Source organism: Manacus vitellinus, unplaced genomic scaffold, assembly GCF_001715985.3.
Source record: "Manacus vitellinus isolate BGI_N305 unplaced genomic scaffold, ASM171598v3 scaffold_6_pilon, whole genome shotgun sequence".
NCBI lineage: Eukaryota > Metazoa > Chordata > Aves > Passeriformes > Pipridae > Manacus > Manacus vitellinus.
Window position 1 is genome coordinate 9,675,193 of NW_021940750.1, and position 20,011 is coordinate 9,695,203.

The 20,011-nt window shown below is 36.8% G+C and overlaps 2 protein-coding genes across 3 annotated transcripts in view; one reads left to right on the forward strand and one right to left on the reverse strand.

Moving 5' to 3' along the window:
* Window positions 1–746: 746 nt before the first annotated feature.
* On the forward strand, window positions 747–9,802 carry ATP6V1D (ATPase H+ transporting V1 subunit D). Of its 2 annotated transcripts, none has more exons than XM_008927097.3 (9): window positions 747–769; window positions 2,304–2,421; window positions 3,581–3,660; window positions 5,036–5,103; window positions 5,771–5,815; window positions 6,258–6,361; window positions 6,746–6,812; window positions 8,238–8,316; window positions 8,931–9,802. In XM_008927097.3, the coding sequence occupies exons 2-9, from the start codon at window positions 2,317–2,319 to the stop codon at window positions 9,070–9,072; spliced, it is 690 nt and encodes a 229-aa protein (XP_008925345.1). In that variant the 5' UTR covers window positions 747–769; window positions 2,304–2,316; the 3' UTR covers window positions 9,073–9,802. The 2 variants fall into 2 exon arrangements, with proteins under 2 accessions (XP_008925345.1, XP_017937976.1); XM_018082487.2 differs by lacking the exon at window positions 747–769 and adding an exon at window positions 879–897.
* A 589-nt stretch (window positions 9,803–10,391) lies between these two features.
* Window positions 10,392–20,011, reverse strand: part of MPP5 (membrane palmitoylated protein 5) — a 29,454-nt gene continuing 19,834 nt past the window's right edge. The window contains exons 8-13 of the mRNA XM_008927108.4: window positions 19,471–19,542; window positions 18,926–18,997; window positions 18,018–18,185; window positions 17,074–17,276; window positions 15,571–15,681; window positions 10,392–13,465 (exon numbers count right to left, since the gene is read on the reverse strand). Of these exons, the coding sequence (XP_008925356.2) occupies window positions 13,289–13,465; window positions 15,571–15,681; window positions 17,074–17,276; window positions 18,018–18,185; window positions 18,926–18,997; window positions 19,471–19,542 (803 nt within the window). The 3' untranslated portion in view covers window positions 10,392–13,288. The remainder of the gene's footprint in view (window positions 13,466–15,570; window positions 15,682–17,073; window positions 17,277–18,017; window positions 18,186–18,925; window positions 18,998–19,470; window positions 19,543–20,011) is intronic.

The window sequence follows — 20,011 nt, forward strand, 5'->3', positions numbered from 1 at the left end:
TTTTAGGCTCCACATCAGCTCTGTCAACCCTCAGAGGGCCGTGGAGGGGTCCGGCACAAACATGCCGGGTGTGGTATTTAAAATCATGCCATTACGCAAACCTGACTTAAAAAAGAACATTTTGTAAAATGCGTGGGTAAAGGGAAAATGGACAAATCGAGCCATAGCTTCCCTTAACTTTGCAACAGACGATACTGCTGTGCGAGAGGTTGGCCATAAAGCATTAAAAAAGAAGGAAGTAAAATGCTCAAAGTGTAGTGGACAGTCAGGTAATTTTCCAGATCCTGACAGCAGACTATTTGTCATTAGATCATATGTCTTCTGACAAGGCTTACAAAGCTGCCAACATTGGAACAAACACAGTTGAACAAAATTGCTGTTTTAATAATGCTGTTCAGTTTCTCTTTAGAACCCTCCAGGACAGAAAGACTTTGCTTTAACATGAAAGGCTGTTTCAAATCTTGCATAAAAAGTGGGTTGATGCCTGCATGTAATCTTTATAAAAACATGCCTTGCAGGACAGAAAACCTCAAATGTAGAATAATAACTATTCCCCCGTGTGTGAGCTCAGGACAGTTTATATGGAAAGATTAATACATTAAATGGTAAAGGTTCTGTTTTGAAACTTAGTTCAGGAATAAACTGTTACATACACAGAAATGAATTATTGCATACACTTAAGTCATCTGGTCTCACTCCTGCTCTTTGGTAGCACTCTTTTCATTCAGTTTGCTCGTCCAAGAGGGGGCACTTCAGTTGCTTTTAAAAGGTATCTGGTTTTGTGGGCTAATATGCCACTGTGGCAGGAGAGTGTTCATGTAGAAAGGCTTAATATTTACAAGCATTGCTTCAAAGGAGGTAATAGACCAATAATGTGGCTGGTGTTTCCAGAGGAATGTAAGTTAGAATGGTAAAATAAAGATGGCCTGTGTTTGCAACAATTAATTTTGTTAACTGACAGAAGAGAATTTCACAAGGATTGCTTTTTTTGTTGTTTTTGTTTTTGTTTTTGTTTTTTAATTTTTTTAATCTTTATGAAGTGGCTTGCTGATGTGAGCCTCTTCTGTGCTGGATATCATCAGTTCAGAAACTGCTCATTCTCTTTGAGAGTAAACAAGATGTTGTTTAGTGCACTCTCAGAGCCGGTGAAATCTTACTCAGACTAGAAGGTCGGCCAGTCTCTGGCAGGTGGTGAACAGAAGGAACAAGTTAGTTCAAGGTTAGTTCAAGACACCTGCTGGTTGGAAAAGTAAAGTTGCCTTTTTACTCCGATTGTTTTTAATCATAAACATTCATAAAGTGTTTGTGGTTTTCAGTAATAAGTATTTGGTAGATGCTAATAGAGCTATTCTCATCACATGCCAGTAGATGTGGACAGTAACGTGTAGCTAGAATCTTAGTTATACTTACTTTTTCCAAGGTCAGAGTGGAAGTAAGAACTTGAGTGTTGTCCTTTGTGCACAGTGGCTGCACAGTGGTAGCTTAAGTTAGCACAGCTTGTCCTTTTTGTAGTATAACTCCTGCTATTCTAGTTAACTTAAATCAAAAAGATTCTTCAGATTAAAAGATACTCTAAGCAGAGAGGGAAGCAAGGTTTGGATCCTTCTTCAATGCATAATTTCATACAAGGAACCTTCAAGAGTGCTATTAATAGAAAGGATATGCAAAACTACAGATAACTCACTAATATACCTCTTCAATTGTTACTGCCTTTGATTGTCTTAAATAGCTTGTAAATCTCCTATGCAGCATATGAAGATAAGGAATCCTTGTACTTTCTGACTTTCTTCAAACCAGAATGTACAACTGCTGTATCCTCTTGCTCTATAAAATCAGAACACAGCATCAACAGTTATGGTCACATGAAGAATTTGCTGTGTTGTCTGATTTTGAGAAGGTGACACAGTGGTAAAAGAGCTTAAAAGCAGTACCAGTGTCACACTAACAGTGGGCTTTTGGGGTAGTTTGATTTCTGGTACTTGTAAGACATCAAGAAAAATGAAAACTCTTATTACCTATTATGGAAGTGCTGAAAAATGTCTCATCAATTTTCCATGATCTTTGACTTTACAGATAATAACCTTGTAGTTCTCATTGATGATGGAGATAAATATAATAAATTCCCTTGACTTTAAACGAGAACGTGAAACCCTATCCTGAAGTGGCCAACCTGCTCTGCTGCAATGATGTTTCTTGATTGCTTCATAATTTCAGTCACATCCACATCAGAAAACTTTGCATAAATTTTTTCCTAATCCCTTCAGATGATGCAGAACATTTTTCTTTATTCCTCTGTTTAACAGGGCTCAGACCATCATGAAGGCTCGTTTAAAAGGAGCCCAAACAGGTCGTAACCTCTTAAAAAAAAAATCTGATGCTTTGACACTTCGATTCAGGCAGATCCTTAAAAAAATTATTGAGGTAGGTAAATTCCTTTGTTTGGCTTGCTTTATTTGAAATCTGTCCTTTCAGTTTTGCATTCCTGTTCTGATGACTTCATTAGGTAGGCTGGAACATAGAACAACTTTGTGGATAACCTGTTTTTTGTAAGCGAGACTACTGAGGACACATGAGCAGTATTACGGGGGTTTTGGCTGCAGTGATATAGAAACTTTGGAAGACTTAATATTCTTCACCTCTTTCCAGACAGTCTTAGGTTCTGCTTTGGTTTGTGTTCCAAGTTCCTTATCATCTCTTCTACATTATGGGGACTTTGCTCTGATGCTGCCAAATAGTTTAGGAGTGGTTTTAACATGTTCTGTAGCCCCATTTTTGTTGCTTTATCCAGCTTAAGAGTATACTGCAGATCTATAATGTTTCCTGCATGACTAGGTACACTAGCAAGCAGAAGTTTTGTCCAGATTGAACTTGTTCCTTTATGAGGAAACAGAGCCCTGCTTCTTTCTCTGCAACACGGATGACAAATCTAAGATACACAGTCGAGCCTAATATGTCTTGTGTTCCACCATGCCAGATGGGTTTTAGCTGTACTGGTTTGGCTGTGACTGCTACAATATCCATGGTTAGCAGTAGTGCTTTGTTGCCATGCTGTAGACAAGTTCTCAGCACTCTGTATCATTGTTTCCTACAGATTGTCTAACACACAAAGGCTGTTGTTTCTCAATAGCATGTTTTTTAACTACAAGGACTACAAATCTGTAAAAACTGGGAAAAAATGGAGTAGGAGGAGAGTGCAGCTTCACAAAGCTGCATACATCTGTATGTTGAAAAACAGCTTCACCTTTCTCATAGTATTCCATACAAAGTGAAGAAAGAGTGTTTTCCTAATGAGCCACTTTACTGTTGTGATTTAACCCCCATGTAATAGAATCTTATGATTATGAAGACAGGCAAATCTTTTGCTGGATCAGTGAAATAGCTGAAGTATTATTTTTTTTTGCCAGTCACCTGGGAATTACAATTTGCAGTTTAAAGTAAGCTATCTACATAGAACTTTCTCACTCTCTTCAATTTCTTTCAGTTTTCTTCTTGTTATGCTGTTAGTTATTTATCCTGGAAAAGGAGTAATGATATGCCTTGTATTTGCTGCCTTTTTTTTTTTTTTAATTTTTTTAAACAGACTAAGATGCTGATGGGTGAGGTGATGAGAGAAGCTGCATTTTCACTTGCTGAGGCAAAGTTTACAGCAGGAGACTTCAGGTGAGGATTGCTGAGCTTGTAGATGTCATACCCATGGGAAAGAGCGATTGACAAATTATTATTTTCTCTTTTGGAAAAAGTAAAGTTCTTAAATACACTTTAAAAAGAAAAAAAAGACAGTGGACAAGGTAGGACAGGATGAACTGAATTCCCTTAGCTAAAGGTGGGAGACATCACTGCAGGAGAGAGATAAGTTCCATGATGAAAACATAGACTCCATTGGAAGCTAAACAAAGTGGAAAGACTAACTGAATTTACCTAAAAGTCTTTGATTTGAGAAGGTGTTGAATTCTGCAGCTTGGAATCAAATATGCAGGGAAGTGAGAATTTATAGCAGAGTATTGTGGTATTTGTTAATTTGGTTTTGCTTGTGAATTTGAGGGACAGGTGTAATGTGTGTTCTCCCAGAAAGTCACACAGTGATTTTACCAGTTGTTCTAATCTCCTGTCTCATTGACCTCTTGTCTCCCTAGGGTTCATGAGGGCTGTATGCCAGAGGGGAAACAAATCTTTTTCCTCTAGTAGGATATTTTTAATTGTATTTAAATAAATTACAGTTCTGTCCAGGGTGTTTGTGTAATTCATTCAAGGGTGCACAGACCTTGTGAAATAAAGTTGGAGAAGTGTTAATGATTCAGCTGATGGTACTACCAACTGATGGAGAACTGAGTGATCAGACACAGGAGTAATCTGTGTGCTGCTGAAGAAAAGTCTTTTTGGCCTTTCATTTGGATGTGGTGCTGTTCTGTTTCCTGTCCTAACTAGTCACAGTGTTTAGCTGTAAACAGTAGTCAGATTCCACCCTGTAAAGTAAACTGGACTTAGGCAGAAGAGTTAGCCAGTGATGTATTCTTGGAAGACCTTGAGATACTTCAGAATTTTTCAAGATTAATTGTTGTACAAGCTCAAGTTTATTTATGTCCTAGTCAGTGGTAAACATACTCACTGATGTTCTGAAAGAACAAATACATACAAACTAAAATGAACAAAGTGTTGTGGCCTTGGTCTGCATTAAAGCCTTGAAATTTCTTGACTTTTATTGGGAAAAAGGTCTCACGGGTTGATTAGACTCGATGTTATTAAAATAATTTGCCAGATCACTGGCTAGTTTTAGCTATGCTTTATATACTTGGTCTAAGATATTTTTAAAGTTACATTCACAGACTCTGTGTCTTTTACATTTCCAGACATTGCTGGAAACCTATTTCTTTCAAAGCTTCTGTGTTAGCTTCAAAGTCTGTACAATGAATTGCACAGAGAACTGAGCTGACAACAATTTCCAGGTCTTTACAGCTATTTGGTAACTGCTTCATCTTGTATATAATGATGACTTAATGAACTACTTCAGCTTTCCTGTATGTTTTCTTCCTTACAGTACCACTGTGATCCAAAATGTGAACAAAGCACAAGTCAAGATCAGAGCTAAGAAAGACAATGTAGCAGGTGACTTTTCCAGGCCATGAGTGTTTTGACTCAAGGGAATTGTGGAAGGACACTTGGAAGTATGCAGGAATGTATCCAAACGCTGTCTCCTTGTCTTTATTTCTCTTATTTATCTAACAGTAGGAACACTTGTAATTGGTTAGGGGTTTTTTCACATATAGTGTATGATTTTTATAATTAGTTATTTGCCTCATAAAATTAAATGAATGTGTGTAAATGAATGTGTCCAATTTCTAGATTTTTGGACAAAGTATAAGTTCCATAGAGCTTTACTGAAAAATAGATTGGGAAATTAAGTACCAAAATTAAATAAATTTCAGGCAATTAAATATCAGCAATTGTCTATGAAGAAAACAAAAAAGATGACTGAATGCTTAAAATATATTCCTTAAGTAAAGGGAATACTTTACCAAACAGAAAGATAATAAAACTGAACAAACTGGAATACTTCCCTGAATTTTTCAGGGTCTAGATCTCTGTGATCTCAACACAATTCAGAAGTTCTGTGTTATATGTGAGCACCAGCATGACCCAATCGTTCCAAGCTATATAGGAAGATTTTGAAAAATAATCTTACATAATTGGAAGCAAATGGGTGTAAAAGTGATTTGTACTTAACAAATCTGTAGCCCTTTATGTCTCTTACATTTTTGTTCACTCCTGTCAGGTGTAACCTTGCCAGTTTTTGAGCATTACCAGGAAGGAGGGGACAGTAAGTACAAACCAAGTGTATTTTTGTCTTGCACATATTTACACAATTCCATGCTAATACAAAAATACTTGTCATGTCTTGATGGTAGTAAGTCAGTTTACATCATAGGCGTGGCTTTACTTCCTTCCTTTGCTGCTTTGCCCTGTTCCTGTGACGTGGAAGGATTATTAAGGACTGCAGTGGATTTTACTTTTCTAAATCAGTGACTTTTTCAGATGAGAAGACTTGTCTTTAGGTACCAGATTTTGAGACTGCTAAGTCTTACTGTGGACATGCACAACAATGATCTGTAGTAACATAAACCACTATAGAGATAATCTGTTAATGGGCAAAGGCTTTAGCTTCTCACTTGCTGAGCTGTTTGTATTGCTGTAAAGTATTAAATTTTATCTAGTAAAAAAATACTATAGTAGCAATAGTAACAAAAGTTATTTTTTTTCAGGCTATGAGCTGACTGGCTTGGCCAGAGGTGGAGAACAGTTAGCTAAGCTGAAGAGGAACTATGCCAAAGCTGTGGAGCTGCTTGTGGAACTGGCCTCCTTACAGGTTGGTGGGAAGAAAAAAAAGAAGGGCATCATTGATTCCTCACTTTTCTGAAAAGAAAGTAGCATGTCTCAGTAAGTGTAGCATATTCTAATCTCGGTGCTGTACAAAGTTGCAAACCTTTTTCAGCCATAAAACAATTACCACTTCAAAGAAGGCCTTATTCCTTAATACTAGGAAGAAACTTTCTTTGGAGAGTGGGTAACTGCTGATGTGAAGTGTGCTAGTGACATTAGTAGAAAAAAAATTCTGCTTCTCTCAAGGACATAGTCTGTAAAGCTACATTACAGACTTGGCTTTCAAGTGCTATTCAGTTTTCCGTGAAGAATTGATTGAAATGCTGAATTTGTCTTGTTATGTATTAATTATTTAATCCTGTTCCATCAGACGTCCTTTATTACTTTGGACGAAGCCATTAAAATAACAAACAGACGTGTGAATGCAATTGAGCATGGTGAGTATTTTCCATTTGGAATGCATAACATTTTTCTGTCTCCATGCAAAATGAGGATCAGGGTCATGGAAGCCACTCATTTGACCTCTTGCTTATTAGTAGAATTTCTAAGCAGTTCAAGAACTCTTTCTAGAAAGCATTACAATGAAACATATTGCAAGAAAGAAAAAAATGAAAAGCCCAGTAGAATGGAGTACACATAGATAAATGAATATGCAAACATAAAAAAGTAATCAGGAAACTGTATTGAGAACCTAAAGGACAAAAGTTTCACAAACACATTCTGGAATCTCTGCTAATGACTTTAATTGGTCAGGTCTGTTGACTAGAGGCAAAAGATATGTTTCTAAGTGTTAAGATGTTCCAATAGCTAGCATAATAAACTTTAAATAATTTCAAAATAGATTTAACTTTAAATCACTTTAATAAACTTTAAAATTGTAATACTGTTGCCCAGTGAGGAGCTGTTGACTTTTTTTTGATTTTGGATGGAACAGTCTTTATGTCAATACCCTGGTATTTTTCTTTGATGTGAATTCTTTATCCTTCCTGTTCTTGTTTGTAAATTTAATTCTTGCCCTTTCTTAAGTAGTACTTCAACCAGAATATTGCTGTGATTCCTTTTGCTGCAGTGTTTGATTATTTCAAGTTCCTTTCTGAGTTTTTGATAGCTCAGATTTAATCATCTTTGCGTGTACGCAATAACTTATTTCAGTCTGTGTTTCTAAACCGTCCTTTTCAGTACTGTTTTCCATAGACTGGTTCCTTTGAACATGCAGGCCTTAACTGCAGCTTATCATCACTCTCGAGAATTTGACTTAGAAAAGGTTTCCTCTGCATTCTTCCAAATAACACTGGTAGTGCTGATAACAGCTTTCTCCTTTCAAAAAGGGACTGACACATAGCTTGTCCAGTTGGGTGTTAAAGCTGTGTTTAGTGTCTTATCTCTTCCCTTGTGATACTGTTATATTTGAATATTTGTTTTCATGATGGCCTTTTTAAACCTAAATAATTCTGTGAGTAAAAGTGCTATACTGAAGTTTCTGAAAGAATGTGATGGAAGAACATAGTTTTAATTCAAATTTAGCCCACCTCTTGCAGGGATTTTTTTAACCACTTCCATGGGAAAAACGAACCTTACTAACAATCAGGGATCAGTGCTTACTGATTTCATTGCATTTTTAAAAGAACACGCTGTGGGAGATTTTATGATGTTCAGAGTCCCAGCTTAGTCCTGGACTTACTAAAGAAAACAATTCTGTGTACTTGTCCATCAGAAAATAGTATGATCTTCCACGAAAGACATAAATTTCCCCTTGTCAAAATAATTAGTAGATTGACTTCAAACAACATCTGTGCACTCCGTTATATAACTTCCTGGCTAATATAACAGCAGTCCAAAAACTTCTTTATTTATGTTTCTAGTGATTATTCCCAGGATCGAGCGTACTCTTTCTTACATCATCACAGAACTGGATGAACGAGAACGAGAGGAGTTCTACAGGTAAACATCTAGACTAGACTGGTCTCTTTCTGAAATAGACCATTCCTCAGAAGAGACTTAGGAGAACTCTTCACCAAATCTGGCAACAAACATTGTTAAACAGGACCTCATTCTTACTGCATGTCGAGTTTCCAGAGCTGGGCACTTGGGCATCTGTAATTATTTGTCTGAAACTTGTAAATGAATCCCTACCACTAAGTTGCACATAGCTGTCATCATTCTGCCAGAGGGAATGATGTGATACAGTACACTGAGGTGTTCTGCCTTAAAGACACCTCTGCTATAGAGGTCAGTGTTCTGGGCTACCTGAAGCAAATAATGTCAAACCTGAAATGAACGAAAGAGGAATTAACTTCATTAAAGACAAACGGAGCAGTGTTTAGAGTCAAAAATATAATTTATAGTTTGGATGAAGTTTCTCAATTACAGCAGCTAGCAATAAAAGCCTTTTATTTTTGCCATTTTGCCAAATTTGCCATTTGTTACAGAATTTTTATTTCCCAGAGAACTTTTCCAGGCAGCTTTATCATATCCAGGTTGTATGGCATCTTTATTGCCAGCCTGTTTTATGAAAATGTATTTGTTTCACAGATAAGCCGCATTTTTCTTCACAGGCTAAAGAAGATCCAGGAAAAGAAAAAAGTATTGAAAGAAAAATCTGATCAAGAACGGGAGCTGCGGAGGGCTGCTGGTGGGGAAGTTGAACCAGCCAATCTCTTGGCAGAGGAGAAGGACGAAGACCTTCTCTTTGAGTAACCCTGCACAGTTGCTGTGTATGGAGCAGGGGGCCCAGAATACAGAATGTCCAATTACAATATAATTCAAGACATGTTGCCTACAAGATACTTATGTGGCTTCTCATTTGGTGTCCAAGTCTTGAGTTGAATGGATTGTGGATTTCTCCTGGGAGATTAGAAATCTGGGAGCTTGACTATAGCATAGGAAGAAAAGGAGAAATGTGTCAGATGCTTTACTGTCATCCAGGCAAGCCTTCTGTGGTCAGCCTGTTTCTTCACTTAGTAACAATGACTTTTGATAGCTATATATTTTGCAGGATGGTGCTGGATTTGCCTAATCAGATTCCTCTTAAATTGCTCCCCTTCCTCATACAAGAGGAGGAAAATGTCGCTTAGGGTGGGAGATGCATGTAATATTCTTTACTGCTGAGCTATTAATGTTCCAGTTGCTTAAAGCCAGTATTGGCACAGCTGAAGTCAAATGCCAGTAAAGGAAGCTCAGTTTTCTAACCTGTTGATGAAATCCACAGTCTTCCGTTATATATTTTTGTTGCACGATTGCTACCATTGGCCTAAAACATCTACCTGTTTAATTAGAGGTTCTGCCAACTAGTGTACTGTCTGTGCTAGAAACAAGTGTAAATTTTAAATGTTAAAATACCCGGCGTTTGGCTCAAGTTGCTAGAAGATGGTGGTCTTAAGAGCTTGTTGTGTTGATTTCAAAATAAAACTTCTGCTTGAAGTTTGAAGGGGTGTTTTCCTAAAGACAGAATCACAGAATCATTTAGGTTGAAAAAGACCTCTAAAATCACTGAGTCCAACCTTTGACTGATCACCACCTTGCCAGCTAGTCCATAGCACTAAGGGCCATGTCCAGTTATTTCTTGAACACAAATGGTTGTGTTCTTTGTTCTTGAAGACATTGGTTTGCAATCAGCAAACCAAACACACCCCAGAGCAAACACTAGTATATTGTCTCTAGTACTACCAGTCTGTTCGAGGTAAGCATCTTGTTTTAAACATGATCCAGCACTTAACTGCAGATGCAAGTAAGTGCAAGGAGATGAATTTCTACTAACACCTTTAAAAGTCATTGTAGAACTGTATGAAGCACAAGGCCTCTTCTTTTTTGAAGCTGAACACAGCACAGCTGAACAGTAAGTCCATACTCTGTTGTAAGATACAGATTAGTTTGAAAGAAAGACATGTTGGACATGTTGTTACCTCTCCCATGGGATGGTGTCAGAAGGAGCACAGGACATCCCCTAGGGCACTGATGGGTCACAGCATGTTTCACACATTCAGCACAGTGGCAGAAAGAAGATCCGGTACGAGAAATAAAATTGTACAGTGATTTATTTTAAATCTAGAAATATTTTACATTTTTACATTAGTGTGCAGTTCATGATGTCTCAAAATACAGAGTGCAGATACATGTATAAAAGTACAAGTGGGGCTAACCACAGGTCTCAGTAAAGTTACCTTAATTATTTAAGGCATGAAACCCCCTATCTAATATTTTGAAAAGTCACATTTAATTACATTCAAAAATTCTTTTATGCAATTCAGCTAACGTTTTTTTTTAATTAAATCTGGACTGGTAAAAATGCAGATACCCTCATTTCAGTCTGATACAGCTCACTACATAACCTGTGATAAAGTCAAAGAGTTTCACCAGTGAAGTCTGCATATTTTCTTTTACTCTCGAGGGAACTAGCACACATTCTTCATTAGAGACAATGATTTCTTACACAAGGTAGTTCCAGGTCCAAACTGACAGCAGACTGACAGCCAGGTACATTATTTCAGTGCTGCTCAAAGCCCTCCTTTCAGCAGGATACATTGCTAACACCGGTTATAAACTATCATAGCACCTCTCTACATGGACGTCAGCAAGTACTGTGTGCCTTGGGAATTAAGAGTAAAGCTGAACTTCAAGCAATATGCTTTAAGTCTACATTCAAAAGCTCATTTGTAAAAAAACATTCTGTACAACATTTCAGAAAAGCTGGGGAGACAAACATTGGTGAAATAATATTAATGGCATGATTTACTGAGACTGATGCTGCCTATGAACACTGAATACCTATGGGACTTCAGCAACCACCTTGAGCTGATTGTGACTGCAAGAATTTAGACAGCACCTATGTAACTTGAGCTAGGTTACCCTTACTCAACACACATTTTACTGCTTCCCACCTTCTTGTCCACCTATGAAACAGTCAATACCCAGAAGCCTAATACATCTGGCAATCATCTTTCTTAATGGGTAGAATCAATAAAGTATATCCAATATACCTGAACATTGTAGTTCTCATAAACTATGGATGAAACTGAGAACATGCCTGCAATGTGAGGCAAAAAGCCATTATTTTGAATATCCATTATTATTTCTAACACTAACTTGAACTAAAGATATTCAAAGTTTGCACCCCCTTTTCTTTCTGAAGGGTCATTACTAATCCCCACTAACTGCTTAATTGCCTTTCAGCCGTAAATACTAATTAAACTAGCAAATCAATTTGCTTTCTAACAAGACAGGAATGCTCTCTATCCTTCCATTTTTCAATACAAAAATGTACTGAATATTTGTTCAGTACCTAGGATAGTTATCTGACAATTTCTTTATATCTGCTCTACACTCTGAGCTCTCTAGCTACAGGTGTGAATTTGTTCCACTAACATTTGAAGAAAGAATATATCCAAGATAGAATGGAAAACATTAACTACTTCTTCATCCTTCAACATTAGACAGGAGTGAACTACACACTGACATAACTCCAGTGTTTTACCTGTAGGAACAAGGAAACACTATGGCTAAAATGAAAAGATATTCACAGTTAAGGTTCTTTGTGCTACCCAAAACCAAAATAGCCAAGATACTACTATTCAGTTAGGGTCAGCAACAACAGCCCTACTGCAGACTTAGTAGTTAAACCTTCACAGCCAGAATAATTTGAGGATGCAGAGATGTTCCCATCTGCTTTGCAGAATGCACCAGGATACAGACAGACCTTGCCTTTTGTTCCCTTGTTTCAAGTTGGTTTTTTTTGTTTGAACCATTAAAAATATTCCCCTTTTTTGTGACTTCTCAGTCAGTTACCAGTGTTTTACACATATTTTCACTGCAGTATTGAGCAAACGCAGGACAATAAGTTGGCTAGTGAATTACAATACTCATAACATAGTAGCTACATTCAGCTATTTGACTTCCAGTTAGTTGTCCATTAGTCCAACAGCCACAACATGAACCATTTGCAGAGATTAAAAAAACACACTGTCTTCCAGTGTTCAGCACATCAGTCTATTTTAGTCAGTATTCTGTTATAAAACATGAGAATTTCAGTTGACTTTCAAGTAGCATGTCTTATAACTATACCTTTTCACAAAAATATAAGCTCCGTCTTTCTAAATATCTCTACAGATCTGTGGAAAACAGTGGCTCCAATCAGTCAATCAGTGTTTTAAAGAAAATATCATAAAAATATCACATCTAAAAGATCAATATAACAGTCATCTTTGGACCTAAAATTACTGTGCAGTTAAATCTGATTTTAAAAGTCTGACTAAAAAGATGCAAGGATTGAAATATTTACATTATACACATTTTCCAATTACAGTGCTATTAGAAAGTGGAATGTCTGAGAATTAAAATATTAACTCAAGCCTCACAGGGCAGCCCCAGATCAGAGCAGCATCTTCATTCTGTGTATTTTTTGGACAGGAGAGGTTTCTCATTGATATTAACATTTTTCACATATATCTCTGCCCAGTGATCTGTAGAATGCTCTTGAACTAGCATCATGTCCCACAAAGTCATTAAGTGTTAAATAATATTCATATTTATAACTATGTGACAGCATGGACTATATATATATACACATAAACACACTTAAAATCTTTGCTGTAAGGGTGACTAGGTTAAAAAAGGTGGATTTATGTATAAAAGTAGCTGCTAGAAAAATCTATCTAAAGCCTTAGAATTTAGTATTGACACAGTCTCCATTTCTAGACCACAGAGAAAGAAAACTTGGACAATCTTTAGATCAGTTAAATTGGCTCACAAGCTGAGTAGCGTATTTTTTGTTAATACGCAATTTCACTGGCAAAGGATGCAGCCACTGAGGTGTAGAGCTCACAGCTCACATGCATTTATACTAGAATTGGGCAGGCCTACACACAACCTCCTTGGAAAGATAGCTAGATTAAAGTCCACTTGTCCCTCGGAACTGCTCTCATCGTAGCCAGGTAGAGGGCACCCACTGGGGTTCTGTGTCAAGCTTGTTTATTAACCGAAGTAATTCCTGATAGGCCTTATCAAGGTCAGAATTCACAATTGCTGTATCAAAGTAGTGGCCATTGTTCTGTTCCATCTCCCTTGTCTTCTCTATGATTTCTCTCAGCTCTTCTGGCTGCAATCAAAAACAGAGTTAGTGTAGGTGTGCAAGCCTCTCACAGTAACAGTGTAGGGAAAGGTAACAACTCAATTTTTTTTACACAAATTCTCATGGTGTTGCTATTGGCTATGGAAAAGTTTACAGTAACACTGAACCATGATACATATTTGAAAGCTAAGGACATTCAAGACAATCCTGTTTGATTTGCCCTAAGTGGCAAACTGTAAATAACTGCCCCCGGCTGAGGAAAATGAGGAAGATCCAGCACTGCTCATTGCACAACACTGATCTTACTGAGGTTCTTAAATCATGTTTCTGAAAAATAAGTGAGGTTGCTAAGCTCATTATCCTTTCTGAAAAAGACTGGAGGTGGCAGAGATAGTGTGAGAGAAAGGCTGAATGGTGTAGAACAAGACAACATTCCTCTGAAGGTGCAGCACTACAAATGCCAAACAGCCGAAGGCGACAGCTGTCATTGGTGAAAACTGCTCAACAAACAGCAATGAGAACCACAGGGAGAGTTGTATGTTTAAGCTGACCAAATCACCATAACACCCAGTGAATAACATTGCAGAAAAATGAAAACCACCATTTGGGAGCTGGAAGGGACTATGTCAAAAGCAAGAATATTGCAGATGTAGATAAATGATACAAAGGGAGAAGTAGAAATGTTTTGCTTCACTTCAGTTTTTTTTTTTTTTACAATTAGCTACTAGAGTTGTGTTTATTTTCCTCTTCTGCAACTTAGTTTTCTATTGTATAAAGGAATATTCAGGTATAATTTTTGAGTTAATTTTCTAGAAAGGATAATTTCAAAAAGGACTTCAGGCCTTCAAGATTTTTTTTCTTAGTCATTATATACTCTTGATAAAATCAAAGTAACATACAGGCATACATCCAAGAAATACCCTTTTCTTTATTGGGGAGGGGGTTTAACATGAGAGCATGTACCCCCCTGAAATAAATACAACTCCAATACAATTAATCAGAAAGAAAACAGGCATTCTTTAACACCAAGAAATGTATTCCTTTTTATTGCAAATGGATTCCTTGACTACTGCAGTAAGAATCCAGAACCTACATAAGATGCAATGTTTATATAAAATAAAGTTTCATTAGTTGCATAAACATGAAGGAGGAAACACACCCATTTAAAGACTATGATTCCATTTGACTCAAGGGTGAGGGGGGGAAGGAAAAAAGAAAAATCCCTCTCTTTTAACACTTGGACTGTAATGGACTTCTAGATCTTGCATCCAAGTAAGCAAAACAACACAGCCACAAAACACAGTGAGGTTTGATCCCTGACCAACAGCCATGTCAGGAGTTGCTCTGAGTTATGCTGGGAAGATTGTTTTTCCTCAGTATGAACCACATTATGCTCAATTAGTACTCTGAAGATACCATGGTAGCAAAGGGCTCCCAGCAACCACCGCAGGGTAGATCTCAGTTGAAAAGCTACTTCATTGTCCTAGCAATAAGCACTTTGTATATCATAAGCTGATAAAGAAATTTTCTGAGCTTTCACATGTCCTGGTTTAATCTATGGCTTTTGAGTCCATTCTGCAGAACTACCTTCTCAGTAACTAAACTGGATCTTAACTGGATAAGTTCAAATCTTGGGTATGACTCTGGCTGAACATGAAAAATGATCCTACAGGACCAAGCATTAAAATAATTTTATCTGAATAGTTTCGAATTTTCAAGCAAATGCTTTCCCAAGGGCAGGTAAATTCTCAAAAGAAAAACAGTAATCCTTTGCTCCACAGAATTATTCCCAGGTTTACTTGAGGACAAAGCTGGGTTTTCCACAGTTTTGAAATAAAAGGTCATATTTTGGTACCCGAATGCAGGGATCCCAATGCACAGACCTTGTGCCCCAGGATTACTGATTTAGCAGTGCATTTTTGTTTCTAATACCTCTTGCATCACATTAGACAAAAGCATCCTGAACCCTTCCTTTAGTATGGTCTGCCTACTAACCTGGAACACACAGATCCCAACCACACTGCTTCACTGCAGTGGTAATTGTCAGGACCATTACTGGGTCCCAGTTCCAAAGAAAGTGCACACTATTACCAAAGCCAACATGGTTTCAGAAGACATGTAGGACACCTTACCTTTGGGTTTTTCCCTTCTTTGGCCAATAAAGCTCGTAGTCTCTCTTGTGAAGGTGGTGCAACAAATATAATATATGGCTTCAAGTCAGAGTTACGTAGTGTCTTCAGCGACTGCAGAAATAGGATTTATTAAATATTTAACAGTTCCACCCATGAAAAGGTCATTTAATGATGCATTATTCATGTTATAATTGATAATATACTCTTCAAACATGAAAATTGTACAATATATTAACAGCAATATAATTAATTAACAGTATTATCATCACCACTCACAGTTAAGCCACCTTTTCCTACAAAATTGATATTCCAACATTTTTCAGCTTCACAGAACTGAAACATTTACTTTTGTTCAAGAATATTATCCTTAACTAAACTGAAGGAACTGATCTTTTGGTATCCTAAAGCAAAGAAAAAGTCATCTGCATTGAGGTAAGTGTCCTTAGAATGCTAAGGAATGGTATCAGCTTTGAACAGAGAGAAGAGTCTTTACATACTACAGTTTACTTGAAAGACTATAGTTCAACCTTTTCTGTTTGAAGATTAAAATACAAGTATCAGATACACTACTACGGTATGCATAGCATTTTGTTTTGTCAGGTTACATTTATATTGAGAGACAGGAAGTAAAGAAATACAAACTGTCATTCGGTTTTTCCAAAAGGCCTACTCTCTGTGTCTCAGGACAAACAACTTGTCTCTGAAATAGATTTTTTAGCCACAGAATTTAACAAATTTTTAAAGAGTTGTGAATTTTCACTTTATGACATGCTTTGCAATACCCACAAGGTATTCTAGTAAAGTATCACATGGTCCCAACTGGTGATGACTAATTGTTGAGTAATTACAGCTTCAATACTACCAGACTTTGCTGATGTGTCTGAGTTTTAGGGCTTCTTTTGCAGATCTACAACAGCAGCAAACCTCACACATATTGTGTGTATCAGAAAACGGGCTGTGTTCCAGGACTCTGCCTCTTCCCATGTTTGACTAAATTTCCAAGTTGAGGTCTGCAAGCACAGTTTTCCTCTCCATAACCAAAAGGTCACAGCTAAACAGCTTTTCAATATTAATGATGTCATATACTTTAATCCTGAACTGGATTTGGAAACTGCATTAACAGTCCCAAAAAACACTTTCCAAGTATAATCACAAACAATTTCCTCTCTGTCTTCAAAAACCTCAGAGCTCACAGAATAATTGGAGGACTGAGAGACACAAATCTTATTTTAATTCATCTTTTTAATTCAGATAGTTTCCAGATACTTAAAGCTGGTGAAAAGGCCCCTAATACCTGTAGTGGATAAAGATGTGCATATTTACAAGCAAGGAACAAGAAGGCTGTATAATACACTGTACAGTCAACTGAACATCACCAAAAGAAAACTTGGAATAAATATGGACCTTGAAAACACACTCATTTTATATAAACCAAATAGAGCTCTGTAGGTTCTCACAGCAGCTTCTACAATTTAAACACGAGAGGCAACATTTTTGCCATACCTGGGTATGAAGATTTAAAAGGCATATCTTGCCTGAGTTGATTACTTGGCGCACGGAGTCTATGCTAGTACCATAGAGGTTCTTTTCAAACTCTCCATATTCAATGAACTTCCCTGCAGCTATGTCACTCTCAAATGCCTGTCGAGAAACGAAATGGTAATCCCTGCCAGCTGCTTCAGTCTCTCGCCTACTCCGAGTAGTATCTACAAGCAAGAGCAACAAAAAAAAAAGACATTGAGAGAGTGATACACCTGTAGAACTGAAGAAAAGCAATCAGCATTTCTCTTAGGAGAAATGTTGCTAATCAAGCAAAAAGAACCCCACCAACATATGAAATATCCAAGAAATCCATGTATTTTATTTTATACAATAAATGTCGATGGTCAGATTAAGTCGTCAGACTTAATTCAAAGATTTCACTTACATTATCTAGAGGGTAAAAAAGTAGTAAACTACGAAAGGAATAGTTTTAACTGTGCAGCTGTGATCTGAATGTGAAAACAGCCATTAGTTGCTTATAACAATATATATTGCTAAGCTGTTTGTAAACATAATCTAGGGTACATGAGACATTAAAAATATAATCATCACTGAAATATAAGTAGTTTGGAAAGGCTCTAAAGCCACCTAAACTTAAATTTATGCAGGACATTAAAAATTCTTTGCCCTATATACTAGTTTCTTTTTTACACTTCTGTAACTCACTCCAATTTTATGCAAACTGGAATAAATGCATGCCTTATAATGTGTTGAGACACTGGATTTGCATTAACTTACCAAAGCTATTTTCTGCCATACAAGAGGTCACTTTCCTTGCCCATTTTTCAAGAGCTCAATATATACTGCTCACAGCCCCCAGGATCCTAATTACTATTTTCAACCCAACAGGATTTGTCTGCAGACAATGTTTAGAACACAGAATCTTATCTGCCTGTCAAACTCACGTGGAACTGCGGAGGCAAAGCGATCCACTTCGTTATTCATAAGTCTCTGCCGCAGCTCGTTTTGGCCGCAGTTCTGTGGGCCAATCAGGACAATGGGCCGCTTCCTATTTGCTGGTTGATGATACAGTGACATTTCCTCGTAGGTCAAAATTTCCTCATTGTCATAATCTCGAGAGAGAACAATAAACCAGTCACAAATACTTTGCTAACAGTTGCATGTACTGCCTGTCATGCAGTATAAAGTTTCAGGCAGTTCCCGAACTCTCTGCCCAGCATCTCTGAGTCACCAAAGCAACAGAACCCCAAAGATCATCACTTGCTCAGTAAGATCAGACTTCTTTTTCTCCCTTTCTTGGGAAAGAAAATGTGTCTTCACTTACTATTACTCACATAAGTAGTAGCATAAATTCAGGAAACAACTTTCTTGCCAAGGAACAAGTATCTAGTATAAGAATAACACTTTATACCCAACAACAACAAAAATCATCCCAATCCCAAAGTACTTGTGTAAAAATATAGTACAAAAAGCCTATAAAATCTTTGTGGAGAAGGTTTTTGTTTACTAAACTTAATTATGCAGAGTGAGATGACATTACAAAACCATAATGAATTAGTTCACCATTGTAAAATTATGAGTGCTTCCATGCCTAAAAAGCTATCTATTTTTTACCCCTATAATCTGGCCTTTATTAAAGACACTAAATGACCCTACATATCCTGTCACCTCTTTTACATCTTTCACTAAATGCTATAACAAAACATACTACCGCTCTCACAGAGAACTTCATCAGCTATTACTTCCAACATCATATCCTGAATTTAAGCAATTGTTTTCACAAGGCTAGTTATGGAATCTTTTATAGTTACATGTGTATAAGTACACATATTGTGGAAAACATGTTACTCACCATCATTTTTATTTGCATTGTATAAAATCTTTTTCCGTTTCTTTTTGTTCTTCTTTGCACACCAGAGTTTTCCTGAAAATTTTATTTCCAAAACAAAAATCACCATAATCAAACACCCATACAGCAAAAATCCTCCTATTCTACCCTCTATCTTGATCTTTGAAGTGGAGAATTTATTCTGCAGTTTTGAAAAGGCATAATAACCTTCTGCTGATTACAGTGGTCTGGTGTATTAAGCAAATGCTCATGTCAAGAACTTAAACTGAGTCATGGCAGATAAAATTCTTTAAGAAAAAAAGGGGCTTTCCAAATTCCCTACATCATCCTAATTACATTGCACAGTTATGAAAAATCCCACGTGATTTATACACCTAAGTGCTAAATTCAGACCCATAATTACATGAAGACTTTCAAAGAATCATCCCATTTGTATTACAAAAAACCAGAATAATTTTCTACAACTCCACAATGACAAGGTTCCATATATATCACTAATTAGCACCTCCATAAAAGATTTTTTTTCCCTTGGAAAACATATATCCAACCTGATTTTTCAGGCTCCTTGTCTTCTTCTATGGTTTGCTTCATTGCTTCTCTTTGTTGCTGAAAACTTTTTCCTTGATGCATTAAAAAAACCCAAAAAAGCACAAGAGCCATTAACATTTAGAAACAACGTCCATGCTTTTTCATAATGACTTACTCATTTGACTTTTTCCTAAGCTTTTACATCTCTGAAGGTTCCAGTAGAATAAAACATACAAAAGAAATTTAAAAGAGAAATTAAAATTTAAAAGGAGAAACTAAAATTACTACAAAACTTAATACTTAAAAAACATATTAATCAAGAAAGACTTGCAGAGCATTTGTAGCCTGGAAAGACTACACTTTCCCACTATGATGCTATGGTTTTCTAACTATTTTTGTATGTCAATTGTGTTCTATTTATATGAAATATTTTGAACTTCAGTTTAAAAACATTAGCCTATATTTAAATCAGTGTTTCTCTCAATTTATTCAAACATCATAAAGTAACAGTGGGATATTTTATGGAATTTGAAAAGTCTCTTGCTTGCTGTGTTTAACCGA